This window comes from Poecile atricapillus, chromosome 5 (assembly GCF_030490865.1).
Source record: "Poecile atricapillus isolate bPoeAtr1 chromosome 5, bPoeAtr1.hap1, whole genome shotgun sequence".
Lineage (NCBI taxonomy): Eukaryota > Metazoa > Chordata > Aves > Passeriformes > Paridae > Poecile > Poecile atricapillus.
In genome coordinates, this window is record NC_081253.1 from 5,058,606 (window position 1) to 5,078,275 (window position 19,670).

Below are 19,670 nucleotides of genomic sequence, written 5' to 3' on the forward strand. Positions count from 1 at the left end.
TTATATCCACAGAGTCAATGTTGTCTTCTTCGCATGCCTGATCCTGGAGAAGGAAATTTATCACAGTGCCACAGCAAATTTATCCAAAATTGGTACCAGTGAAGTATCTGAGGCTCCAAAAGTTGTAGCTACTTTGTGTAAAGCTGGTACTGTGCTGCTTTTGAGGACATGTCTCTTTGAAGTCCATATGGTGCATAAATATTCAATCCATAAGTGAGCTTTGGGAGAAGGATCCTGAGGTATTTAAATGATGTCAAAGCAAGGTTTTCTGCTTAGCCAATCATCGTAGAGGACGAGGTTGGAAGAGACCGCATGGATCGCCTAGTCCAACCTCATGGATCATCTAGTCCAACCTTTTCTGGGAAAAGCACGGTCTAGATGACCCACAACCATGTCCAGCTGCATCTTAGAAGTGTCTAATTTCCTGGGAAGATTATTCCAATGGCTCAGTGCTCTCATTGTGAAAAGTTTTCCTCTTGTCTCCAATTGGAATCTTCCCAGGAATAACATGCTCCCATCACCCCTCACCTTTTCCATGTAGAGAGGGAGTCTCCTTTTCTTTGCAGCCCCCTTTAAAGGCTGGAATGTGATGATTAAGTTTGTCTTCTTTTCTTAAGAGTGAACAAGTCTCAGTCTTTGCTCTCATGGCAGCTTCAAAAGCCTTGCATCATCTTTGTGGCCCTTGTCTGGATCCTCTCCGTCCTGCCCACACCTAATGCCATTTATCACTTTCTGTTGTCAAGAGTTTAATCAAAACTTCATTATAAAATCAAAATGAAGTTGTAGAAAAGTTTCTGTGTATTTAACAAAACAGTGATAGAGTTCTTGGTGTCTAAAACAAACAACTCCATGGGTGCTCCAAGGGGAGCTTTGATAGTTTTGCAGAGTTCACACATAATGATCGATTTGTCTTTAATCAGAGTCTTCCCTTTCTTCCCACTTTCTCCTGGAACAACCAACCAAATAAAATTTTTATTTCTTTGTGATACAGCACAAGACTAAAAATATTTTGGAAGATGAAATTTACCATTGCAAAACAATTATTTTAATAGGGGAAGGCACTCAGGGAAGTTCAGTGTTTGGAATTGTGATCCCCCTTGGCTTTCTGATATCTGTAATCCACACTGATAAGCATTTAAATGAAAAAGATTAGCTTTTATCTCTTGTGATAACTGTGTTTCTTGAAGAAGTATTTTTCACATGGATTTCATGGTCTGTTTTCCTTTGTCGTTTTGGACATTTTGTATTGTGGGAGATGGTTGAGTTTGTTCTCATTCTTCGTGTTTTCAAATGGAGAAGGATAAAGGCACAGATAGGCGACTACAAAGCAAATTCTCATGTAGGAGAGGAAAAAGTCTGAATAAGAATGCTGTGAGTGAAGTACTTTCAGTGGAAAACTAAGCATTTTCTCACTTGTTTCTGTGACCTCTGAGGAGAAGGCTGGCTTGCTCGGAGTTTTTTTCCCTGAAACTATGATTTTTTGGATCTTAAATTATCTGTTGCAAAGTGCATCAGAAAATGCCACGAAGATTTCAAAAGGCTCAGCAAATAAGTAACTTGTCAGAATTAGTGGATTTCATACCATTGACGGATGGTATGAGACAGCATGCAGTGTTTTGTGCTCCACATCAGATAATTTAGGATAAACACAATAATCTTAAGCTAATTATTGACACGCTGTCTGTTAAACCAGGGAGTGTTTATTCCATGCAATGGGAATTTACATGTAATTAGATCTTGGTGTTAACATTATTTCAACAAATATGAGGGTTTTTATTTTATTTGTTTGTTTCTTATGTACCTTAAAGCTTTTTGAGGAGAACATCTGCTGCTTTTCTCTTATAAATTTCCTCTGCATTTTAATAGAGAAATGGTCTTTTTCTAACTGCCACAAGAGTCCTAGTAAGAATTTTGAAATCATGCTAACTAGGCCAGAAATCTTAGAGTACTTGGGAGCTCTTCTTGGTGCTGGGGGCAGCGATGACCTTGCTGAGCTGTTTGAAGTTTAATGCTTGGTTATGTAAACTGTCTTTAGAGCTTAGCCAATTCAGCACTGCAGCATTCACAAATGTTATACACTGGAAATGATTAAGCAAGTATTGAAGCACTAATCTGGCTAAGCACTAAGCTGGTTTACTTATGTGAGCTTTAAAAAAAAGTAAATAAAAAATTTAAGAATTTGTCAGATTTAGCTGCTTTCTGTTCCCACCGCCCAGAGGAGATGCAGACTTCACAGGTCCCTGGGTATCTGGTTGCTCCATGCAGGTTTTCCCAACCTTCAGGGCTCCTAAATCCCAGAGGTGCCTGCATTCCCCCATTTCCCTTTGAAGATGAACATTTCAGTATAATGAAATTATAAAAGGGAACTCTGACATTCCAGTTTAGGAAGTACAGAAATTTCTCTGAGATTAGGCCTTAAACTGTGTCAAGTTGATGCTTTATCCTGTAAAAACAAAAAGTTTGGCACTTCATTCCTTCATTTGACAGGGACATGGAAATTAAACAATGGAAAAGTGTTGCACTTTAACTAAATTATTATTATTAAGTTACTTCTTTAACTGTAATGTGGTTAACAGAGAATAACTTTCCTGGAGTACCAATTTGAAAAAAACACACGGTTCTTGGGACAGCTTCTGCCTGAATGTTTGCAATTCTAAGAATTGGAACATATATATGAAGTTTTGAAGTAACAAGTACAAGGGGTTTGGAGAGTCCAACCATTTTAATTTTTAGTGCCTGTAATTTCAAAAGTTGCTCTCTGTAAGGAGTTTGTAGGTATAAAAGAAGTATTTGTGTCTAATTCTGAGCTCTGCCACCAGAGTTTATGAGAGTATATCCAATAGTTTATAATATTTTCCTAATGTAGAAGTGATCTACAATGTTGTAGAAACCAATTCCTTCCAGATTTATACTGGAAGTTTTCATAGCTCAAAAACTAGAGAAGTCTGAAGAGAGGGTTTGTTCCTCAGAGCAGATGAGAAGTACTTCTGATATGGCAAGTTTTGATATTTTAAGTTTTTTCCAAACTTTTGAGGAGTCTATAGAATTATTCATCGTAGCCACATCTGATAGCACAAACTGATAATTGTTCCCTCTCCATTATTGATTTCTGGATTCACTTTGCATAATTGTTCCTACAAAATTCTCCGATCCATATGTCTTCCTAAATCTGATTACTTCATTTTATTGTGTTCCTTCTCTTTTAAAGGATAATATTCAGGAAAAGTTACTCAGATTCACCTCTGTTAAAGGCAGTTCACACAGTGACATTAAGTTTCTCAGTCTCCAGTTTCTGGAGCCCGGTTTATGAAGGTTGCCAACAGGTTGGTTCTGTATATTCCACTGGTTGCTGAAATATGCTCAAATTAAACTTCTGAAAATAATTCACTATACTTGAAACCTTTTTATGAGCTGCACTTGTGCCATCACAGCTTTTAAGGGATGGGCATTACTTTCCACGCAGTTGTTCCCCTGTCAGAGGGCAATCACAACAGAGACCATAAACCACAGATTTTCTGTTCTCTCCCTGTTTGTATCAACACGATGGAAAATGGGAGGATTTGGATCAAGGCAGTCGCAGTGTTGAACAGCTCCCATGGTTTCCCTAGAACATAAATGAGATAAACCCAAGTGGCCCAGTAGTTTATGTCCTCACAGTTGGATAATGGCAGGAGAGGGAAAGATAAAAGTAGGAGTAGTTTGGGGGTCACTGGGAATGGATATCAAAACCAGCTGCAGGAGAGGAGTCTAAAGTGAGAGGCTGGCAGACAGGAAAAAGGTTTCTTCAAATCTGAAAAATAATTTAAAAACCTTTGAAACTCACTAGCACACTGTTTGTTGTTCTGCTCAAAAAGTGACTTGTATATATTTGAGAATAATTTAATTATTGCTCCATACTGCCATGGAGTAATTGGCATATAAACAACTGCCCACAGTGAATTAAAAAAGGAAATAAAACATTTTAAAGTGGGACAATAAAATATTTCATTCCTAGTTTTGAACAACTGGTTTTATAGGCAGATTTTGAAAAAGTTTTGCATCTCTTCTCATGGTGATGTTATACCTAATAGTGAGCTTTAATATCTCAAGTATGTTAGTGCTTTAAGATATTTAGATTTCAGTCTAAATTTCCTGCTCCTTTAGTGATAGCAGTTTGGAGATGTTATAACAAGTTTTGTGTGAGTTTGTTGTACTGAAATATTCTCAGTTTCCATTGTTTCAGTTATATTTTTATACTGGTAAAATATCTCACCACTGAATGCTAGGACTTTTATCTTCCATACTTAACCCAATATGGATGTGTGATGTACATATGCATTTTGCAGAAAGAAATATTTATGCATGGACATGTTATTAAAGATACGAGTAATAGCATCCTAAAAGTATATTTTTAATTTATTTTTTTAGTGTGAAACATAACTTCAATTGCTGGACTTAATCTACATAGTCCATTTTTTTTTTTTTTCCTGTTCATTGAGTTTAACAGGTTTAGGTTTTTAAACAAGCTATCAGTTTCATAAAAGTAATAATGATCTTAAAATGTCTCATCTTTAAAATATAGTATTTTAATATAATATAGTTAAATTTAATTATATCTATCAAAACTACATACTTTGTCAGAAGCTTCATAGAGATAATCTTATTGTCATTATTCATTATTAAGGTTACGGACTAAGCACTTCTAATCCTTTATCAAAGGGAGCAAGCATCAGGAGTTAGTACAGGAAATAAAAAGTGTTGACTGTGTCTCAGAGAGGTTCCAAGCTGAATGTAAAATGAGACAGAAACAGCTACAAGGGAGTTCACTTGGAAAGAGGACAGTGGGAGCCAGTAATTGCTGCAGAAGAGAAGATCAGCAATTTCCAAGTTTATTTGGTTTAATTGCTATTTTCTTATTAAGTGTTGTTCTTCCTTGATGCAATTTGTCTTTGGAGGGTTTGTAATCCTTCCTAGGAGATTACCACTGGTTCCATTTAGATCAAGATGTCAGTAGGCTTTTTATTTCTGTTTTATTGCAGTTCAGAAAATCAAGTTCCAGAGAACGGAATTCAAAATAGTGTAGCCTGTTTTTTTCAGGTTTGGTCACCCATGTAAATTTTCTGTGTTTTGGTGCCAAAATTCTTAAACAGAAACTGCTCTAATGCCACGGGGAGCTAGCAAGTAACAACAATTAATTACCTTTAGCAAATGCTTCCCAGCACTGGCACTCTAGCTGAGTGAATTTTTAGGAAGAGCCTAACAGGAATCTTTCACCCCTTCTGTTTTTGTAGATTTTGCACAAAGGTCGGGTAAGGTTGAAATCCTTTGTTTTTGGAAAGGAAAGGGAAGGGACACATCTCTTTCTGTCTTGGAAGTGTTCAACCATCTTCTGGATATGATAGGGCACTGATATTTTTGTTTGGCTTTGTTTTTTTTTCTCTTAGAAGGGGTCAGTATTTGTCCTTTAAAGGACACTGTTTCTTGGTACATTGATTTTATCTTACCCGCAGGTGAGACCTTTTCTATTATTATTTGTGCTATTGTATTTGCTTTTACTTTTGGAAAAACTTGTGTTTCAATAAGAGCCAAGGGAGCTGGGCTTCACTTCTGTATGACTACTCCATAAGCAGGTTTTGTAGGTCAGGAATCTTAGATGGAATGTATTTCATTCCTGAAATCAAATGAACATTTTTTTTATGCTTAAGTAAATGTGCTCAGAAAATATAAGGGAAGCAGAGTTCACTTTTTAGAGAAAAGTAAACATTTGTATCACAAATATGATTTATAGCTTATAAATTTATATTCTTGGATCGAAATTCATACAAAATGCAGGAGAGAGAGAGAGAGAGACAGATATATTTTAAGTCTGTCACATTTCTCATGTGTCTACATAATCATGTTCCCTCCTGTGGCTCTTCTCTTAAGTTCATGCAGCACTTTATCTTCCTTTATTATGTTAGATATTGTCATTTTTATTTGTCTTCAAGTATCTAATAATTTTTATTTCCCACCACTTCTGATCTGTTGCAAACCTCCTCGTTTTTCCCTTTTATCACCTGCCTGTGTTTTTCCTTCCTATTTTCTGCAGCTCTCTGAAAGGCCTGTGCATTCCTTCTCCTTTCTACCTCCTCTTTCTTGCCACATTTCTCATCTACTTGTTTGCTCAAGCACTGTTGGGGATTAGCATTCAGTGTGAGAAAATCCATGATTTGTGGATATAATGAAACACCACCAGAGAATCAGGGTTGGCAGCAGGTGTGTTAGAAGAGGTGGAACTGCAAGGAACTTGCCCAGCCCTGGGAGGAGGAGGCTGTGGTGGGAAAAGGAATCACAAAAGTAAATTTTTTAGCTTTAACAGAATATATTGCTTTCTTACTAACAGTTTTGCAATGTGATAAGATATCAAATAGCTGATGCAGAGGAAGCTTTGCTATGAGTAACCTGCCTTTACCTTAATTTGCACCAGATAATCTGGTTTTGCAGTGCTTGCCAAAAACAGAGGAGCAATGAGTCTTCCTTTCCTGTTTAAAACTGTGATTCACACCACAGAATTTGCTGTAGGGTTAATAATTAGCATTGCAACACTTAATTACTCTATATCATTTATAACAAGGTCAATCAACTAAAGCTTTTTTTTGGAGTTCAAGGAAAAAGTGAACAAAAAGGAAGTGGCTGTTTCTACTACTCTATACCTTTATAAAAAAATCAGTATTCACTGCCTGAAATTCTGGAAGGTGTGAAACACTGATGTCCTCAAAGCAAAGAATAAAAAGGATGAGAAACTATTTTACTGCTCAATCAGATAATCAGGTGCAAAAATGACCTCAGTTTTCTGTTCATTTTTGTTTGGCTATTCACAGTTGATGGGAACTGTAAATTCTATAACCTTTACATGTCAGCAGTTCTGATGTTTCCTTGCTTATAACATTCTAAAAGGCAAAGAAAAATTGTATTCAGCTATGATAGAACTATTCCTTAAACAGTAAAGTGAGTCAGAGTTGGTTGCCATTCAATGCCTGTTTTCAGAAAACTCTCTCAGGCTTTACGGGTTTATCTTCTACAAGAAAATACACTGAGGTTTATGGTCAGCTTAGAAGAAATTTTATAAGTTTTTGTGCTATGTAATTATTATTAATTCTTCTTTTATAAGAATTTTATATTTTTATGGTCAGTGTATAATTTTTGTAAGAAATATTTGTCCAGTGATTCTGTACTTATTTTCTGGTTTACTTCAAGCATATATTTGTACTATTCATTGCTTTCTTAATTGATTTTTTAATAACTTTCTCTACATTTCACAACACAATACATGTGCCTTTTACAGCTTTAAATGGTGCAAGTTTGAGTTGATTTTGACCTAATGAAAAATTAATGCAGAAGCCCATTAAAATTACAGAGTTGCTCAGAAATAAAACTGCAACCTGAATCTGTGAATGTTAAGCCATTGACAGTTTCATCTTTATACTTATAAATGGTAATAATAGGAAACCCAGTTTGTAGGAACAAATATTCTTTGGCATTCTTCTTTTAAAGAATATAAGAAGAAGAGAGCCCAATATTTGTTGCATTATTCCTGATAAGGTGGGTTTATTTTTAAGAAGTTTCAAAGAGTTAAGCTTCTAAACCCAGTGCTTGCAGAATTTATTTCTTTTAAATAAAAGAAAATTGTACTTGAGTCAATGACCAGTTTTCTTATGTGCAGTGTTCTAACTGTAATATTTAATATTTTGTGCCACACATTTAACTTGGCTTCCCCATTAATGCAGTGTGATGAGACAATTCAGACAGTGCATGGCAATCTCCTGAATCTTCTTTAGCTCATGAATATAAAGTTTTTGATTTTGATGTATGTCTAATCCAATGAAGGCAGCATAAATTGTCTGGCCATCCACAAACATCCACAAAACCAAAGAATAAGCATTTATTCCTATATCTGTGCTTAGGATATGGTGTTTACTTCCTGGATAACCAAAATGAAGATGACTATTAGGTGTATTTTTCATTTGCAAGGAATAATAAAGATGATGAAATCAAAATAATTTCTTCTATGTAAATCTCTTCATGTACATAGGGTTTTACACGTCTTTTTTTCTGATTTTAATCTTAATTTTGATCAGAAAAAGAGAAAGCAGACAGATAAAATAGGACATTTTTTGTCTTTAGAGAGACTGGAGTGGGAGCTCTGACATCTTTAATTTGATGTCAAAAGTAGAAGCAAGGGTCATAATTTATATGAACCAATATTGTCTCAGAACTGAAGCAAAAATAAAATAATTAGATTTATGGAAAGCTTCGGGGGCATCTTTCAGGGCAGCAGTTTCTGATGTCCCATCCTGCTTCTTCTGTCAGCCTGGTTTGCTTTTCTCATTGGAAACCCTACACAATGGGACTCTACAAATCAGAGAAATTACAAGAGCTTCTCTTGTACTGTACTGTGTACAGAACTGTGGCAAAGTTGCCTCTGTAACGAGTGCCAAAATTGAGATTTCTTTGGACTTTGACTGATTTCTCGGAAATGCTCTGAAGCTCTTTCAAAAATATCACATTGTTATTTCAGTGTGATAGATGTGGTTCATGGAGACATATAAGAAGGGAAAATAATTTCAGGCCTAAGCAGCAAGGTCTCCTCGACCAGAGGGCAACATGCCCTGCACTGGAGCTCAGTGCTGGGAGCACTAATGGATAGAAAATTGAATTTTCTAAGTTGTGGTTCCATATACTCAGGATCAATCATCAGATCTTAGTGGGCTATGAGATGTTCCAACAGGAATTTGAGATATGCTTACTCCATGTCAGCACTTTCCAAGTAAAAAGGTGCAGAAGACAAGGTAAAAGTGTTGAGGATGTGTGGTTAAATGTGACAGTCAGCTGCTCTGCTCTGCCTTTTCAGCTCTGTCAGTAATTAGAGTGATTCAGCAATAAGAGATTATAATTTACAAAATAATTATTGTGGTCAGATATTCTCCTGTGACTTTTATGATTACTATTATTGATGTTAAATGGAGAGAAAAAAAAAAGTGGCACTCAGTTACTGTTTACCAAGAACAAATACCTCAGGATTAAGGAGTGTACAGCAGGTAAAAAATGTTCCAAAGATTTTTCTCCCTTGTGTCCTTCCTTCCTTTTCCAAATGATGTTCGCTTATAATTTTGTGATTCTGTAGCTATGGAATATCATCATCCTTTTGTTTATTTTTTTTTTTATTGTGTGGTTGGTTGGTGATGCCAAAAATGATGAATAATCCCTCTTACTGCAATGGTTATTTTAATGCAAATTTTTCGGGTTTTTTTTCCTGTCTCTCTTGTCAGTATATTTTGATGAAATAAAATGCTATTAATTGTATGAAAGGGTATTAAACACAGAGCATCAGAAAATGTATATGTTATGTTCTGGATGTTTTCTAGTAACTTTTATTCTAGTAAGAGAAACAACTTATATTGCTTATACAAAGAGTAGGGAAAGTTACATTTGTTACTTTATAACTTTAAAGTTTGACCTGTCTTTAATTTCAAATCTGGAGGTTGCTTTTTAGCTGAATTTTTTTCATTTCCTTAACCCTGGCTGGGCCAACAAATTCTGAGCAAGCAGGGCTTGTCCTCCAGCCACCTTCATTGTAACTGGTAATAAAGGACCCTCTGGTGCTGGTGAGTTGTCACCAGAATTATCCTCAGGACATTCTGGAGCGGTTGTTCTGTCAGCCTGTGCAGTGGGGAATATCTTAACCGGCATTTTCCCCAGGGAGAACATTAACCTGAGCATCTCTCCTTCCAGTCCCTAACCAAGACATCCCAGGGGTGATCGCACTGACCTTGTTTGAAGACTACATCTACTGGACAGACGGGAAAACCAAATCCCTCAGCCGTGCCCACAAAACCTCTGGCTCGGACAGGCTGTCCCTGATTAACTCGTGGCACACCATCACAGACATCCAGGTCTATCATCCCTACAGGCAGCCCGATGGTAATTATTCTGTTGCACATTGATGTATTTAACTGAGCAGCCACGTGATGAGGTACTGCATGCTCCTTTATCCACAAGGAGTGTTCCTGTTCTGTTTCAAATTGTGGAAGTTTTCAAATTAACATTTTTGATAAATCCCTGATTAATGTTTTAAGAGCATCCGGTATTAAATACGTCTAACAAAACTTGGTCAGTAGAGAGATAATTTATGTGCTTAAAATTTAACCCAAATACTGACTGAAAGTACAGAACTGTTCAGTTGTATTATGGTACAAGTTACCACTTTTTAAGAGGGGAACAGTGTGTTATGAAAACTTTTAACCCAGTTCTTTGAAAAGTGCTAATATCAGAGAAGAGTACTGCTGGACTGAGGGGATGCCAGAGAATGTGAGTGATATGATTGTGTCTTATCTGCTGGTATCTGTGTGTTTTAATTGTAACTGAATTCTATTTGGCAATTGACCTAGATAAGCTAATTTTTTCTCTCATTATTAAAGAAAAAAAATGAGCTTTTTTTCTTCCTCTCACTCTCTCAGTATTGAACTTACAGCTATGGTAATAATTAATTTTTGCATACAACAAAGACTAGCTTAAAGGCAAAAGGAAGAGCTTGCCTCCGTGGGTTTTTGATTTGAGACTTTGCATTGTAAAGACAGTAGACAGAACACAATTTTCTTCCTCCATAAAGCAGATACCCCGAAGTGTGCTGAGTTAAGAGGCTCTGATGTGCCTCCCCTGTTCTGTCCACAGTGTCCAGACACGTGTGCACGCTGAACAACGGGGGCTGCAGCCACCTGTGCCTGCTGGCCCCTGACAAGCTGCACTCGTGTGCCTGCCCCACCAACTTCTACCTGGCCGCGGACAACAGGACCTGCCTGTCCAACTGCACCGCCAGCCAGGTACGGGACACACTGGGGAACTGTGTGGGGCTGCTCTTCTCCTGCCTTTAAACAGGGAATGCTGGCTCCCAGGGAACGTGGCAGCTTTAAAAGAGCTCTTTTAGTATCAGCCGTGCGCTCAGGGCGTTCCGTATCCAAGGCTCTTAGTGGGAAACTGACTTGCAGATGGTTTTTTTCTCCAGAGAACGCAGGACTTGTTTGCTTTCAAATGTTCCTGCCACTCACCAGGACAAATGCAGCTGCTGAACCCGTGAAAATTGCCTTGAAAAAACATTTGTCTGAAATACCAAAATACAAAGTGTGTATAACAGTGATTTGGGATGCATGAATGAATTTTGCATTAAAAAAAGAAAACAAGCTTGGTCCAGTTAGAAAAATTGGAAAATGATAGACTTATGTTAAAAACAGTCTCATAAGTAACTTGGAAAAAAATAATCATCAATTAAAACACTAAACTGTATTCCCTATTACTTAAAATAAGCATTTATTGGTTTTTAAAATAGAAGGTAGGTAAGTACATGCTAATTTCTTATAGGAGAACCACTTTGATAAAAGCCTTTGGACTGTTCTAACCAGGCGATTAATTGGTTGATTGTTATAGTACATATGGACTTTAAAATACTTCTAGTAGTCTGATTTTCTAGTAGTTCCCTTTTATTAGAGGTGTCCTAATGACCTCTTACAATGTTCTGTATCATGGTGCATGATAATGTTTTCCAGCATTAAGGAAAACAGTTTTACTCCTAATTTTTAGGGAGCAGTGGCCATCTTAATAAAAAAGTACAATTTCACTCAAATAATAATCTTATTTAAGAGACCTGCCCACTGCCTTTCTTTGTTTACTTAAGACGTAAATCACTTAAAATGGAGAATTTCTTACCAATTTCCCCTGTACTTAGTACTTCAAATTTGGCTTAAAAAAAAAAAAAACACTTTAGAAAAAAATTTCTTTAAGTGATACTAGAAGCTTATTTCACAGTGAATTTATATACTAACAGTTGACTGAATGGCTCCATTCCAGTCGAATTAATTCAGTGGTAGTATGAATTCAAAAAATATTTTCACATCTTGGGTACTTTAGGAGCAATATTTTATCACTTGTGAATTCCACTGTGGAGAGCAGAATTATGTAAAAGAGGCAACTTCAGACAGGAAATTACAGGTTGACATTGGTTATTCATAATTTTTTTCCAGGTTTGCTAACTTCCCTGTTTGATAACTCATCAGTCTGATGGTGTCAGATGAGATTAGCAGCAAAATTTTATTTGTCCTTAAGATTTTCAGATGATGCTGTCAAATCAGAGCTGCTCCTGCAATGTCATCATGTTCAGCAGCACAGCCACCATAGGCTACTTTTGATGGAAAGGAGTTGGATGGTCCATAAATTGACCTTGCTTCTCCAGACCATGCTGTGTCTGCTCATCTGGCGGGAGAAATTGTTTAGTAAAAATCCCATTAGACTCTTAACCACCAAAACTTCATCCATTTAAGACCCATATGACCCTGATCCCTGATTTTGTAGGGTTTTGTGTCCTCAGTTTAGAAGGGAATGCCAGTATTTTTACAACATCGTCTAAGAGTTAGTACCTATTTCCTGGAAATAACTTTCTGATGCCGTTTTGACAGCCTGAAATCCCTTGTGGTGAGCAGAGCACGTAGAAAAGACAAAGAATGACAATTGTCTGAGTTTGTCTCCTGCCTTTGGCAGCCTCCTGCTGAGCCCCTCTGAGCTGCAGATCTGTGTGGGGCAGGAACAGCTGCCCTTCAACCCAGCCTGTGACACAGCAAGTCCCTCAAGGTGGTACAGGAATGGTGTAGATCAAACAATAGGTTCTATAAATGCCTTTGAAACCCTATTTTTTTTTTGGCAGAAAAGATATACTGAGCTAAGGCCCCAAATTTAATATACCATTTAAATACAGCTTTACTGAACAATCAAAACAGTGATTTTTTAAATGTGTAAAAAGAGCTGCCCAGCGACAGAAAATGGAATGTCTCGCCCTTCTAAACCTTTTGGTTTCCTTCTTTTCTGTGTTCATAGAGATACCAGGTAGGAAAACCAACATTTCTTAAAAGCTGACTGATAATCTACCCAGATTTTTCTTCCTGACATGATGTACGCAGTTTTTAGGTTTAGCCCTAGAAAATTACATCAATTTGTACCATTTGTTTTGTTTGCATTCCTCTTTCAGTCAGAACAAAGGTACAGTCACTTGAGTAGAGAGTAAATGCACAGCCTTCTTTCAAAGGATTTTTCAGTTTTTTCTACAGTTGTTTTATCCTTTTGAAAGTCTGGAAGGCTTTACATTTGGTTTGTTCATTTAATTCAAACAATGTGAGCAATACTGTACACAACACCACACATTAAGGCTCACTTTTGTAACTGTGGGTGTTTGGGTTTGTTTGGAAAAATGATGTTGTCTGCTTCAACAGTCCACAAAAACTGAGAATTGAAGTGCTTGCTTTGAATAAGACCTTCAAGAATGAAATCACAGAATGCAGCAAAATGCAATGAGCAGTTTGTGATGGGGCATTGTAAACCAGCATAACACAGTCATTGAAACTACAGTGATTTTTATCACTTTGGCAGCCTCAGTGCCAAACATCTCCAAATAAAAGAAACGTGATATTTAAAATACAAGTTTTGTAAAATTAACAGCCAGAAGTTATCAATGCAACAACGCCTCAAGCAGCGAAGCTGATTTTCATAAACTGCGCTATTATTATTATTATAATTAATAATTATTATTATTATTGCCTAGAAATAAATAAATAAATGATAATATGAAAGCTTTTATTCCTGCTGGCCTTTCCTCTCTGCAGTTCCGTTGCAAAACCGACAAGTGCATCCCGTTCTGGTGGAAGTGTGACACCGTGGATGACTGCGGGGACGGCTCCGACGAGCCCGCCGAGTGCCGTAAGTGCGCGCTGGCTGCGGGGCCCAGCTGTGCCAGCAGGGTCCAAGTCAAACATAACATTTTATAAGTCTAGGAAAAGGATTTCTTGGACACTCATGTCTCTGAGTCTTTTAAGGTCTTTGAAAAAAATCATACATGTTTTTCATCTTTCAAACGTTTTCTTCATCACGGTTATGTTTTTGCGAAAGGTTTTCATTTTGAAGCAGTGCTCTGAGGTTGTGGAATTCTTTGCATAAATACAAAATTCTGACAGGTTTATTTGTTTGAGGTTTTTTTTTCTGGGTAATAAAAAAGTGGGATTTTAATCTCATTTGCTGGTGTTTTGTTGCAATATAAAAGTTTAGATGCACATTATTACTTACTGCAGTTTTTTGAGCAACAGCAATGTTCTCCCTGTGATCTTTGCTTTCCTCCCTTCAGCTTATTTGAAAAAAAAGTTCTGTGTGTTCTATAATCTTATGGTTAATTAACAGTTAATTTGATTTTTTTTGTATAGAAATCCCTCACCCTTATTTCTACAATTTTATAGTTAGTTCTCTTTTCCTGCTGCAGAGGCCTCTGAAGCAAATTCTAACATATGCAGTCATTCTGCATAAGTTCTTATTTTAAGCTACTCTATGTTTACATATAATATTACTATAGAGGTACATAATTGCTCATTATTTCTAATGACAGTGGCTGGAGAAGGAGCAGTGTAAGGCCTTTCTTGGGAAATAGAATTACAGTGGGATAGGGAGTTCCTTAAAATCTTTAATTTTCCTTAAAATTTAACTCAAGGGTTTAGATCCTGAATTGCAGGTCCCTGTTGAGCCTCTGGTAAGCTTCAACCTGCAGAGGTTTTTCACTCTGTGTCATTAGCACTGTAACTGGAGCTGCACAAATTAAAGATATCAGACTTTGAAATTAGTCTTGCAATCATATGTGTACCTCTTAATTACTCATATATACTTAGATTGAGATTATGAAGGACATACAAGTTTATAGGTATTTTTGATTAGTCCATGGGGTAAGAACAGCAATAGTGAGAGGTTAACCATTCTTCTGGTAGAATTCATAAGCAGTTTTGTCTTTTCCCAGCTGAATTCAGATGTCAGCCAGGACGTTTCCAGTGTGGCACTGGGCTTTGTGCTCTTCCAGCCTTTATCTGTGATGGAGAGAACGACTGTGGGGACAATTCTGATGAACTTAACTGTGGTAGGTGCTTGGATACACTGCAGGCTTCAGAAACAGGCCAAACTGGTTTAAATGCCACGTTTCACACTCTGTCAACAAACAGCATTTTTCTTCATATGCCTTTGAAGTTTTAATCTTTTCAATTTTGATCATTTTTACTTGTTATTTCTATTTTCTTTTCATTTACAGACACACACGTGTGTCTGTCAGGGCAGTTCAAGTGCACAAAAAACCAGAAGTGTATCCCAATAAACCTGAGATGCAATGGTCAGGATGACTGTGGTGATGAAGAAGATGAAAGAGACTGTCGTAAGTTATGCTTAGAAAATTTTGCTCTGTAGCTGTTTTGCAACAGGGAACTGGACTAAAACACTGTAAATGTCCTCTATCTACAACAATTTGAGAATGTGCAAACAGTTAATTCACAGGACTGGTGTGCAATGTTTCATATACAAAAGAGCAAACTAAAATGCCGTTTATTAACTCCAAATTTAAAGTCATTGCAAAGAAGAGAGGGGTAGAAACAATTTCAGGCATTTAATTGGGTTTTGGACTGAGGTTGAAACATGTATTTGACTCTTAACCACCTCAGAAATGACTCATCTTCCTGGGGCTTTCATCTGCCATGCCTTGCAGCAATGCATTTCAATGGAAAAAGGTGTTTTTCAGAATCTTTTGTTGGAAAAGCTGTAGATCCAAAGCTCCTTCTACATCCTTTTTCTTTCATTGATTATTTTTTTTTCTGTTCCCCTTTCTCTGGGGATTTCATTAATTTATATATATGTAACTGGATTTCCATTTGCTCAGCTTTTAGTGCAACTTTTCACACATCTATTTTCACTTTACATTTCTTAGATACAAGTGGAGAAAACATTTTCAGATTTATGATGGAAATTTGTTGAATAAGTTTGTGTCTTCGATCATTTTGTAACAAAGATGATGGGGCTGCCTTGAAATGTAGCTCTGCCTTTTACTAATTTCACCGCTCAGATCTGCTGCTGATCCGAGCTGCTTGTTCTGGATCAGCTTTCTCAAGGTTTGCAAGAGCTGCATTTCTGCAAAGAACTAATCCTTCTCCAAGGGGAGGAGGGTTGCTAAGGATAGAAGGCTTTGTTGATGGTTGTGTTCAATGGCTGTCTTCCAAACTGCTCGGGAGAGATGTAAATACAAGTTTTGAAGAAAACATTTTTTTGTTGGTTGCACATTGAGTTTCTTTAGAAATGGATTAAGAGGGATCAAGTAAACTCCTGCAAAAGATAAGGGAGATTATTTTTCTGTCCTTGGAGAGAACTGTACATGAGATGTGGAAGGTTCCCAAGAACCTTGGGGTGTAGCTGGCAGAAGTTAAATCAGAGCAGCAGAGTCTACAGCTCAGGGACTGTGAGTTCATATTGACTTGGGCTCCTGGCACAAGACAGGTAACAGGTGAGATTCTCTCACTCTGATGTCACCTGTCTGGGATCCATAAGACTTTTCTTTTTTAGCTCTTTTTCAAAGTCACATTTCATACTAAAGGCTTTCCATATATTCAGTGAAGGTCATTGTGCTGGTCTTTCTTGTAAAGCCCTGAGAAATCCCCTGGTGACGTGTCCCAGCCAAGGAGCAGAATTATTTGTTGTAGTACACTTAGGAACATACCCAAGTCTATGGAAATGTGACACTGAAAGAAATAATAAGAAATCAACTTTTAGCAAACCTAAATTTTTTATCTTTCCAAACCCAAGAAACAATGTTAGTATCAGGGAGCAAACTGCTTTTCAACAGGGGTAAGAAAGTTTTTTAAAACTTTCTACTACAGAATTCCTTAGGTAAAGGTGGGACAGACATTCATGTGGTATAACCTTATCAAAGGTTTTCTGTTTTCTCCCTATGGTCAATTCAGCCTAAAATTATTTGCAGTACATATACTCAACTCTAAAGAACATCTAGAATCACATGGGTGCACTGAGGATCTGTTTTGTTATTAAATGGCTGTTCTAAGGTTAATGGGGTTAAGCTTTAACTTAGAGCACCCTTAAAGAACGGGCTGAAAGCTCAGCTGCATCTTTGCATCTTTCTCTTGCTGTAGGATTCATTCAAAAATTGTTCTAAACTGACAAAGTGAAATATTTGTCAAAATTTTCTCAACATTTACCCCATTTAAGAGAGAACAGAATTTCACAGAAATCATGCATAATTCTGGTTTTGTTTTTGATCAAAGCATCCAGAGGTGCCTTATTCCTATAAACTGACTCTCGGAATTTATAACTGGCATTTTGGAAAGTTAGGGAAAAAAACTCATCTGATTTTTGCTAAAGTGGTTCAATTCTATCAGGCTTTTGCTGTTGAAAAAAATCACAATAGACACTTCATTATATTGTTATACTTTAATGTTTATATAAAATTATATATAAGAAAATTACAAAGCTATTAAGAGTATAAACCTGAATGCTTTTTTCTTACAGATATTATATAAATTTTGCTAGAGATATCCAATTTCTGATTCTTCAATCCTTAATATTTTTTTCTTTAAAACACATACTTTGAATATTAGCATAAATTTCTAATTTTGATCTGGAACTCTTTTATTTAAAGCTGAAAACAGTTGTTCTCCAGACCACTTCCAATGTAAAACAACAAAGCACTGCATTTCCAAGCTGTGGGTGTGTGATGAGGACCCAGATTGTGCAGATGGGTCAGATGAAGCAAACTGTGGTGAGTATGCCACTGGTTCTGAATCTGTTGCTGTGGCTTGATATATTTTTAGCAAAAGGAAATAATCATCCTACTTTTTATATCCTCTTTCAGTGTTTGATAATACCTATCTGGAACGTCTCTGGCTCATCCAGTTCTTACTGAATGGCAATCTTTTTATGAGTGGCTCATAAAATTCCTATTGTAACACTTCTTTATTGGCAGGAGCTGCAAATGAGGCTCTCATTTTGCATTTAGAATCATAGAAGTGGCACAGAATGTGGTGGCTGTCATAGGATACGGTGACATTCTTTATTTTTCTCACAGTGTTATCCAGTTTCTGTCAGTTCAGTCTGAACTTTATTGCTGCTGAAGTTCATAAATAGTGAAAATACAATAATTTGCAAGTCCTGGTAGTTAAGACTGACGGTACAGAAAGGTTCAGAGCAGTTTCTAACTAGACATGACCAACTTCTCTCTGTGAGCTCCAGGGAGCTATGAGTCAGATCTTGTTGTTGTAATTAGAGAAAATAATAAATATCAGTATTCTGCCTGGGAAATGGATTACAGACAATCAGAGGCAGAGTAAGTGGATCAGTACTGCTGGAAAATCCCTGAAGGTGGGTGTCAAAGCAAGACACACGCTAACCATGTGCAGAACTCGTGAAACTTTCAACACTGGTCTATAAAGGAAAACACAGAAAAATGTTCTGAGGTGGAAGAGAACAAGGCAAATATGGAACATTTAAAGCTCTCACCATTATTCATCCATGCCTCAGTGAATGGTTTGATGAAACACCTGTGTCTGGACAGGTTTATCTCTGGGACAACCGAGTAACAAAACTACAGGCTACAGTCAAGGACAAAGCACTGAGCTGTTTTTCCATGGATGTGTTTCAAATAGTTGACACATGAGCATATATAAAAATGCTGAAGGTGGTAAATATGCCTCGGAAAATGAACTTTCTCAACACTGAAAATCCAAGACCATCGTTTGAATTGCCAAGATGGGGAAAATAATTACTCCTGTCAACTGCTGAGAAGTTTACAGTCCACAGATTCATTTGTCTTGAAGAAGCAGTGAATGCAAAGGAGATCAAGCCTCATATCCACTTCAGGGCTGTTATTGAAGCGGCCCTGCACTGCTCGCTTTCTGATCTGTGACAGCTACTTTTTCCTCCACCATTCCACATCACCTGGCTCTCCAAAATGCTGTGGCTTTCCAATTGGGACAGCATTCCAAGCTTCCAAACTGTGGATTCGCATTTTGGCCAACCTGTGCACCCCCAACTGATGTGGCACAAATGGTCATAAAATGATTCATCTAGTAATATCCTCAAGTCACCTTTTTATTTTTAAATTTAGAAAGAGAAAAGGAAATAAAACTGACAGTAGATAAGAAAAATTGTGTATAAAATAGGTACTTCACTCTGAGCCATCATTTTACAATACACAGAATAAAAATCACACAAATGACTAAAAAGCATAGAGAAGCAGTGTGTGCAATCCCAAGCTCAACAGGTTTTTTAAATCACAACATATACAGCTGGAGGTGTTGGCTTATATCTGAGACTCGTGACTTCTGTCTCTGGCAGTGAGTGTCTAGGGAGGAATATGTGAGCAAAGCAGGCCTGGACTGAAACTTCCCTGGGACACCTTTCCATCCTCTAACAATTTGAGAATCAGAGATATTTTCAGTCAAATATGTCTCTGCATACAATAATTCATCATAGGCTTCACTCTCTTTTCACCTTTGTAAAGTTTTCACAACATGCTGCATCGAGCTGTTCCACAGCTTAACCACACACTTCCCTGAAAAAACACCCACATCTTTATTTTTAACCTCCTGGCTGCATTCACTGCTCTTGGTTTTTGTGTTGGAGGAGACAGAATAATTTATCCATAGTCACAATTTCTGTGCCAAACACTGAGTACACATAGAACAGCTAAGCCTTGACAAGAACAGGGTGTGTTTAATCACATTCTGAAGTTTTCCATATTTTTAGTACTTGAAATATGGTTAAATGACCTTACAGTGGTAGTAGCTTCAACAGAATTTAGTCTTCTG

The 19,670-nt window shown here is 37.1% G+C and overlaps 1 protein-coding gene across 1 annotated transcript in view; it reads left to right on the plus strand.

The window, feature by feature from the left end:
* LRP1B (LDL receptor related protein 1B) overlaps nt 1-19,670 on the plus strand; it is a 473,299-nt gene that overhangs the window by 385,369 nt on the left and 68,260 nt on the right. The window contains exons 63-68 of the mRNA XM_058839737.1: nt 9,751-9,939; nt 10,690-10,838; nt 13,662-13,755; nt 14,834-14,950; nt 15,119-15,238; nt 17,504-17,623. Coding sequence (XP_058695720.1) covers nt 9,751-9,939; nt 10,690-10,838; nt 13,662-13,755; nt 14,834-14,950; nt 15,119-15,238; nt 17,504-17,623 — 789 coding nt within the window. The remainder of the gene's footprint in view (nt 1-9,750; nt 9,940-10,689; nt 10,839-13,661; nt 13,756-14,833; nt 14,951-15,118; nt 15,239-17,503; nt 17,624-19,670) is intronic.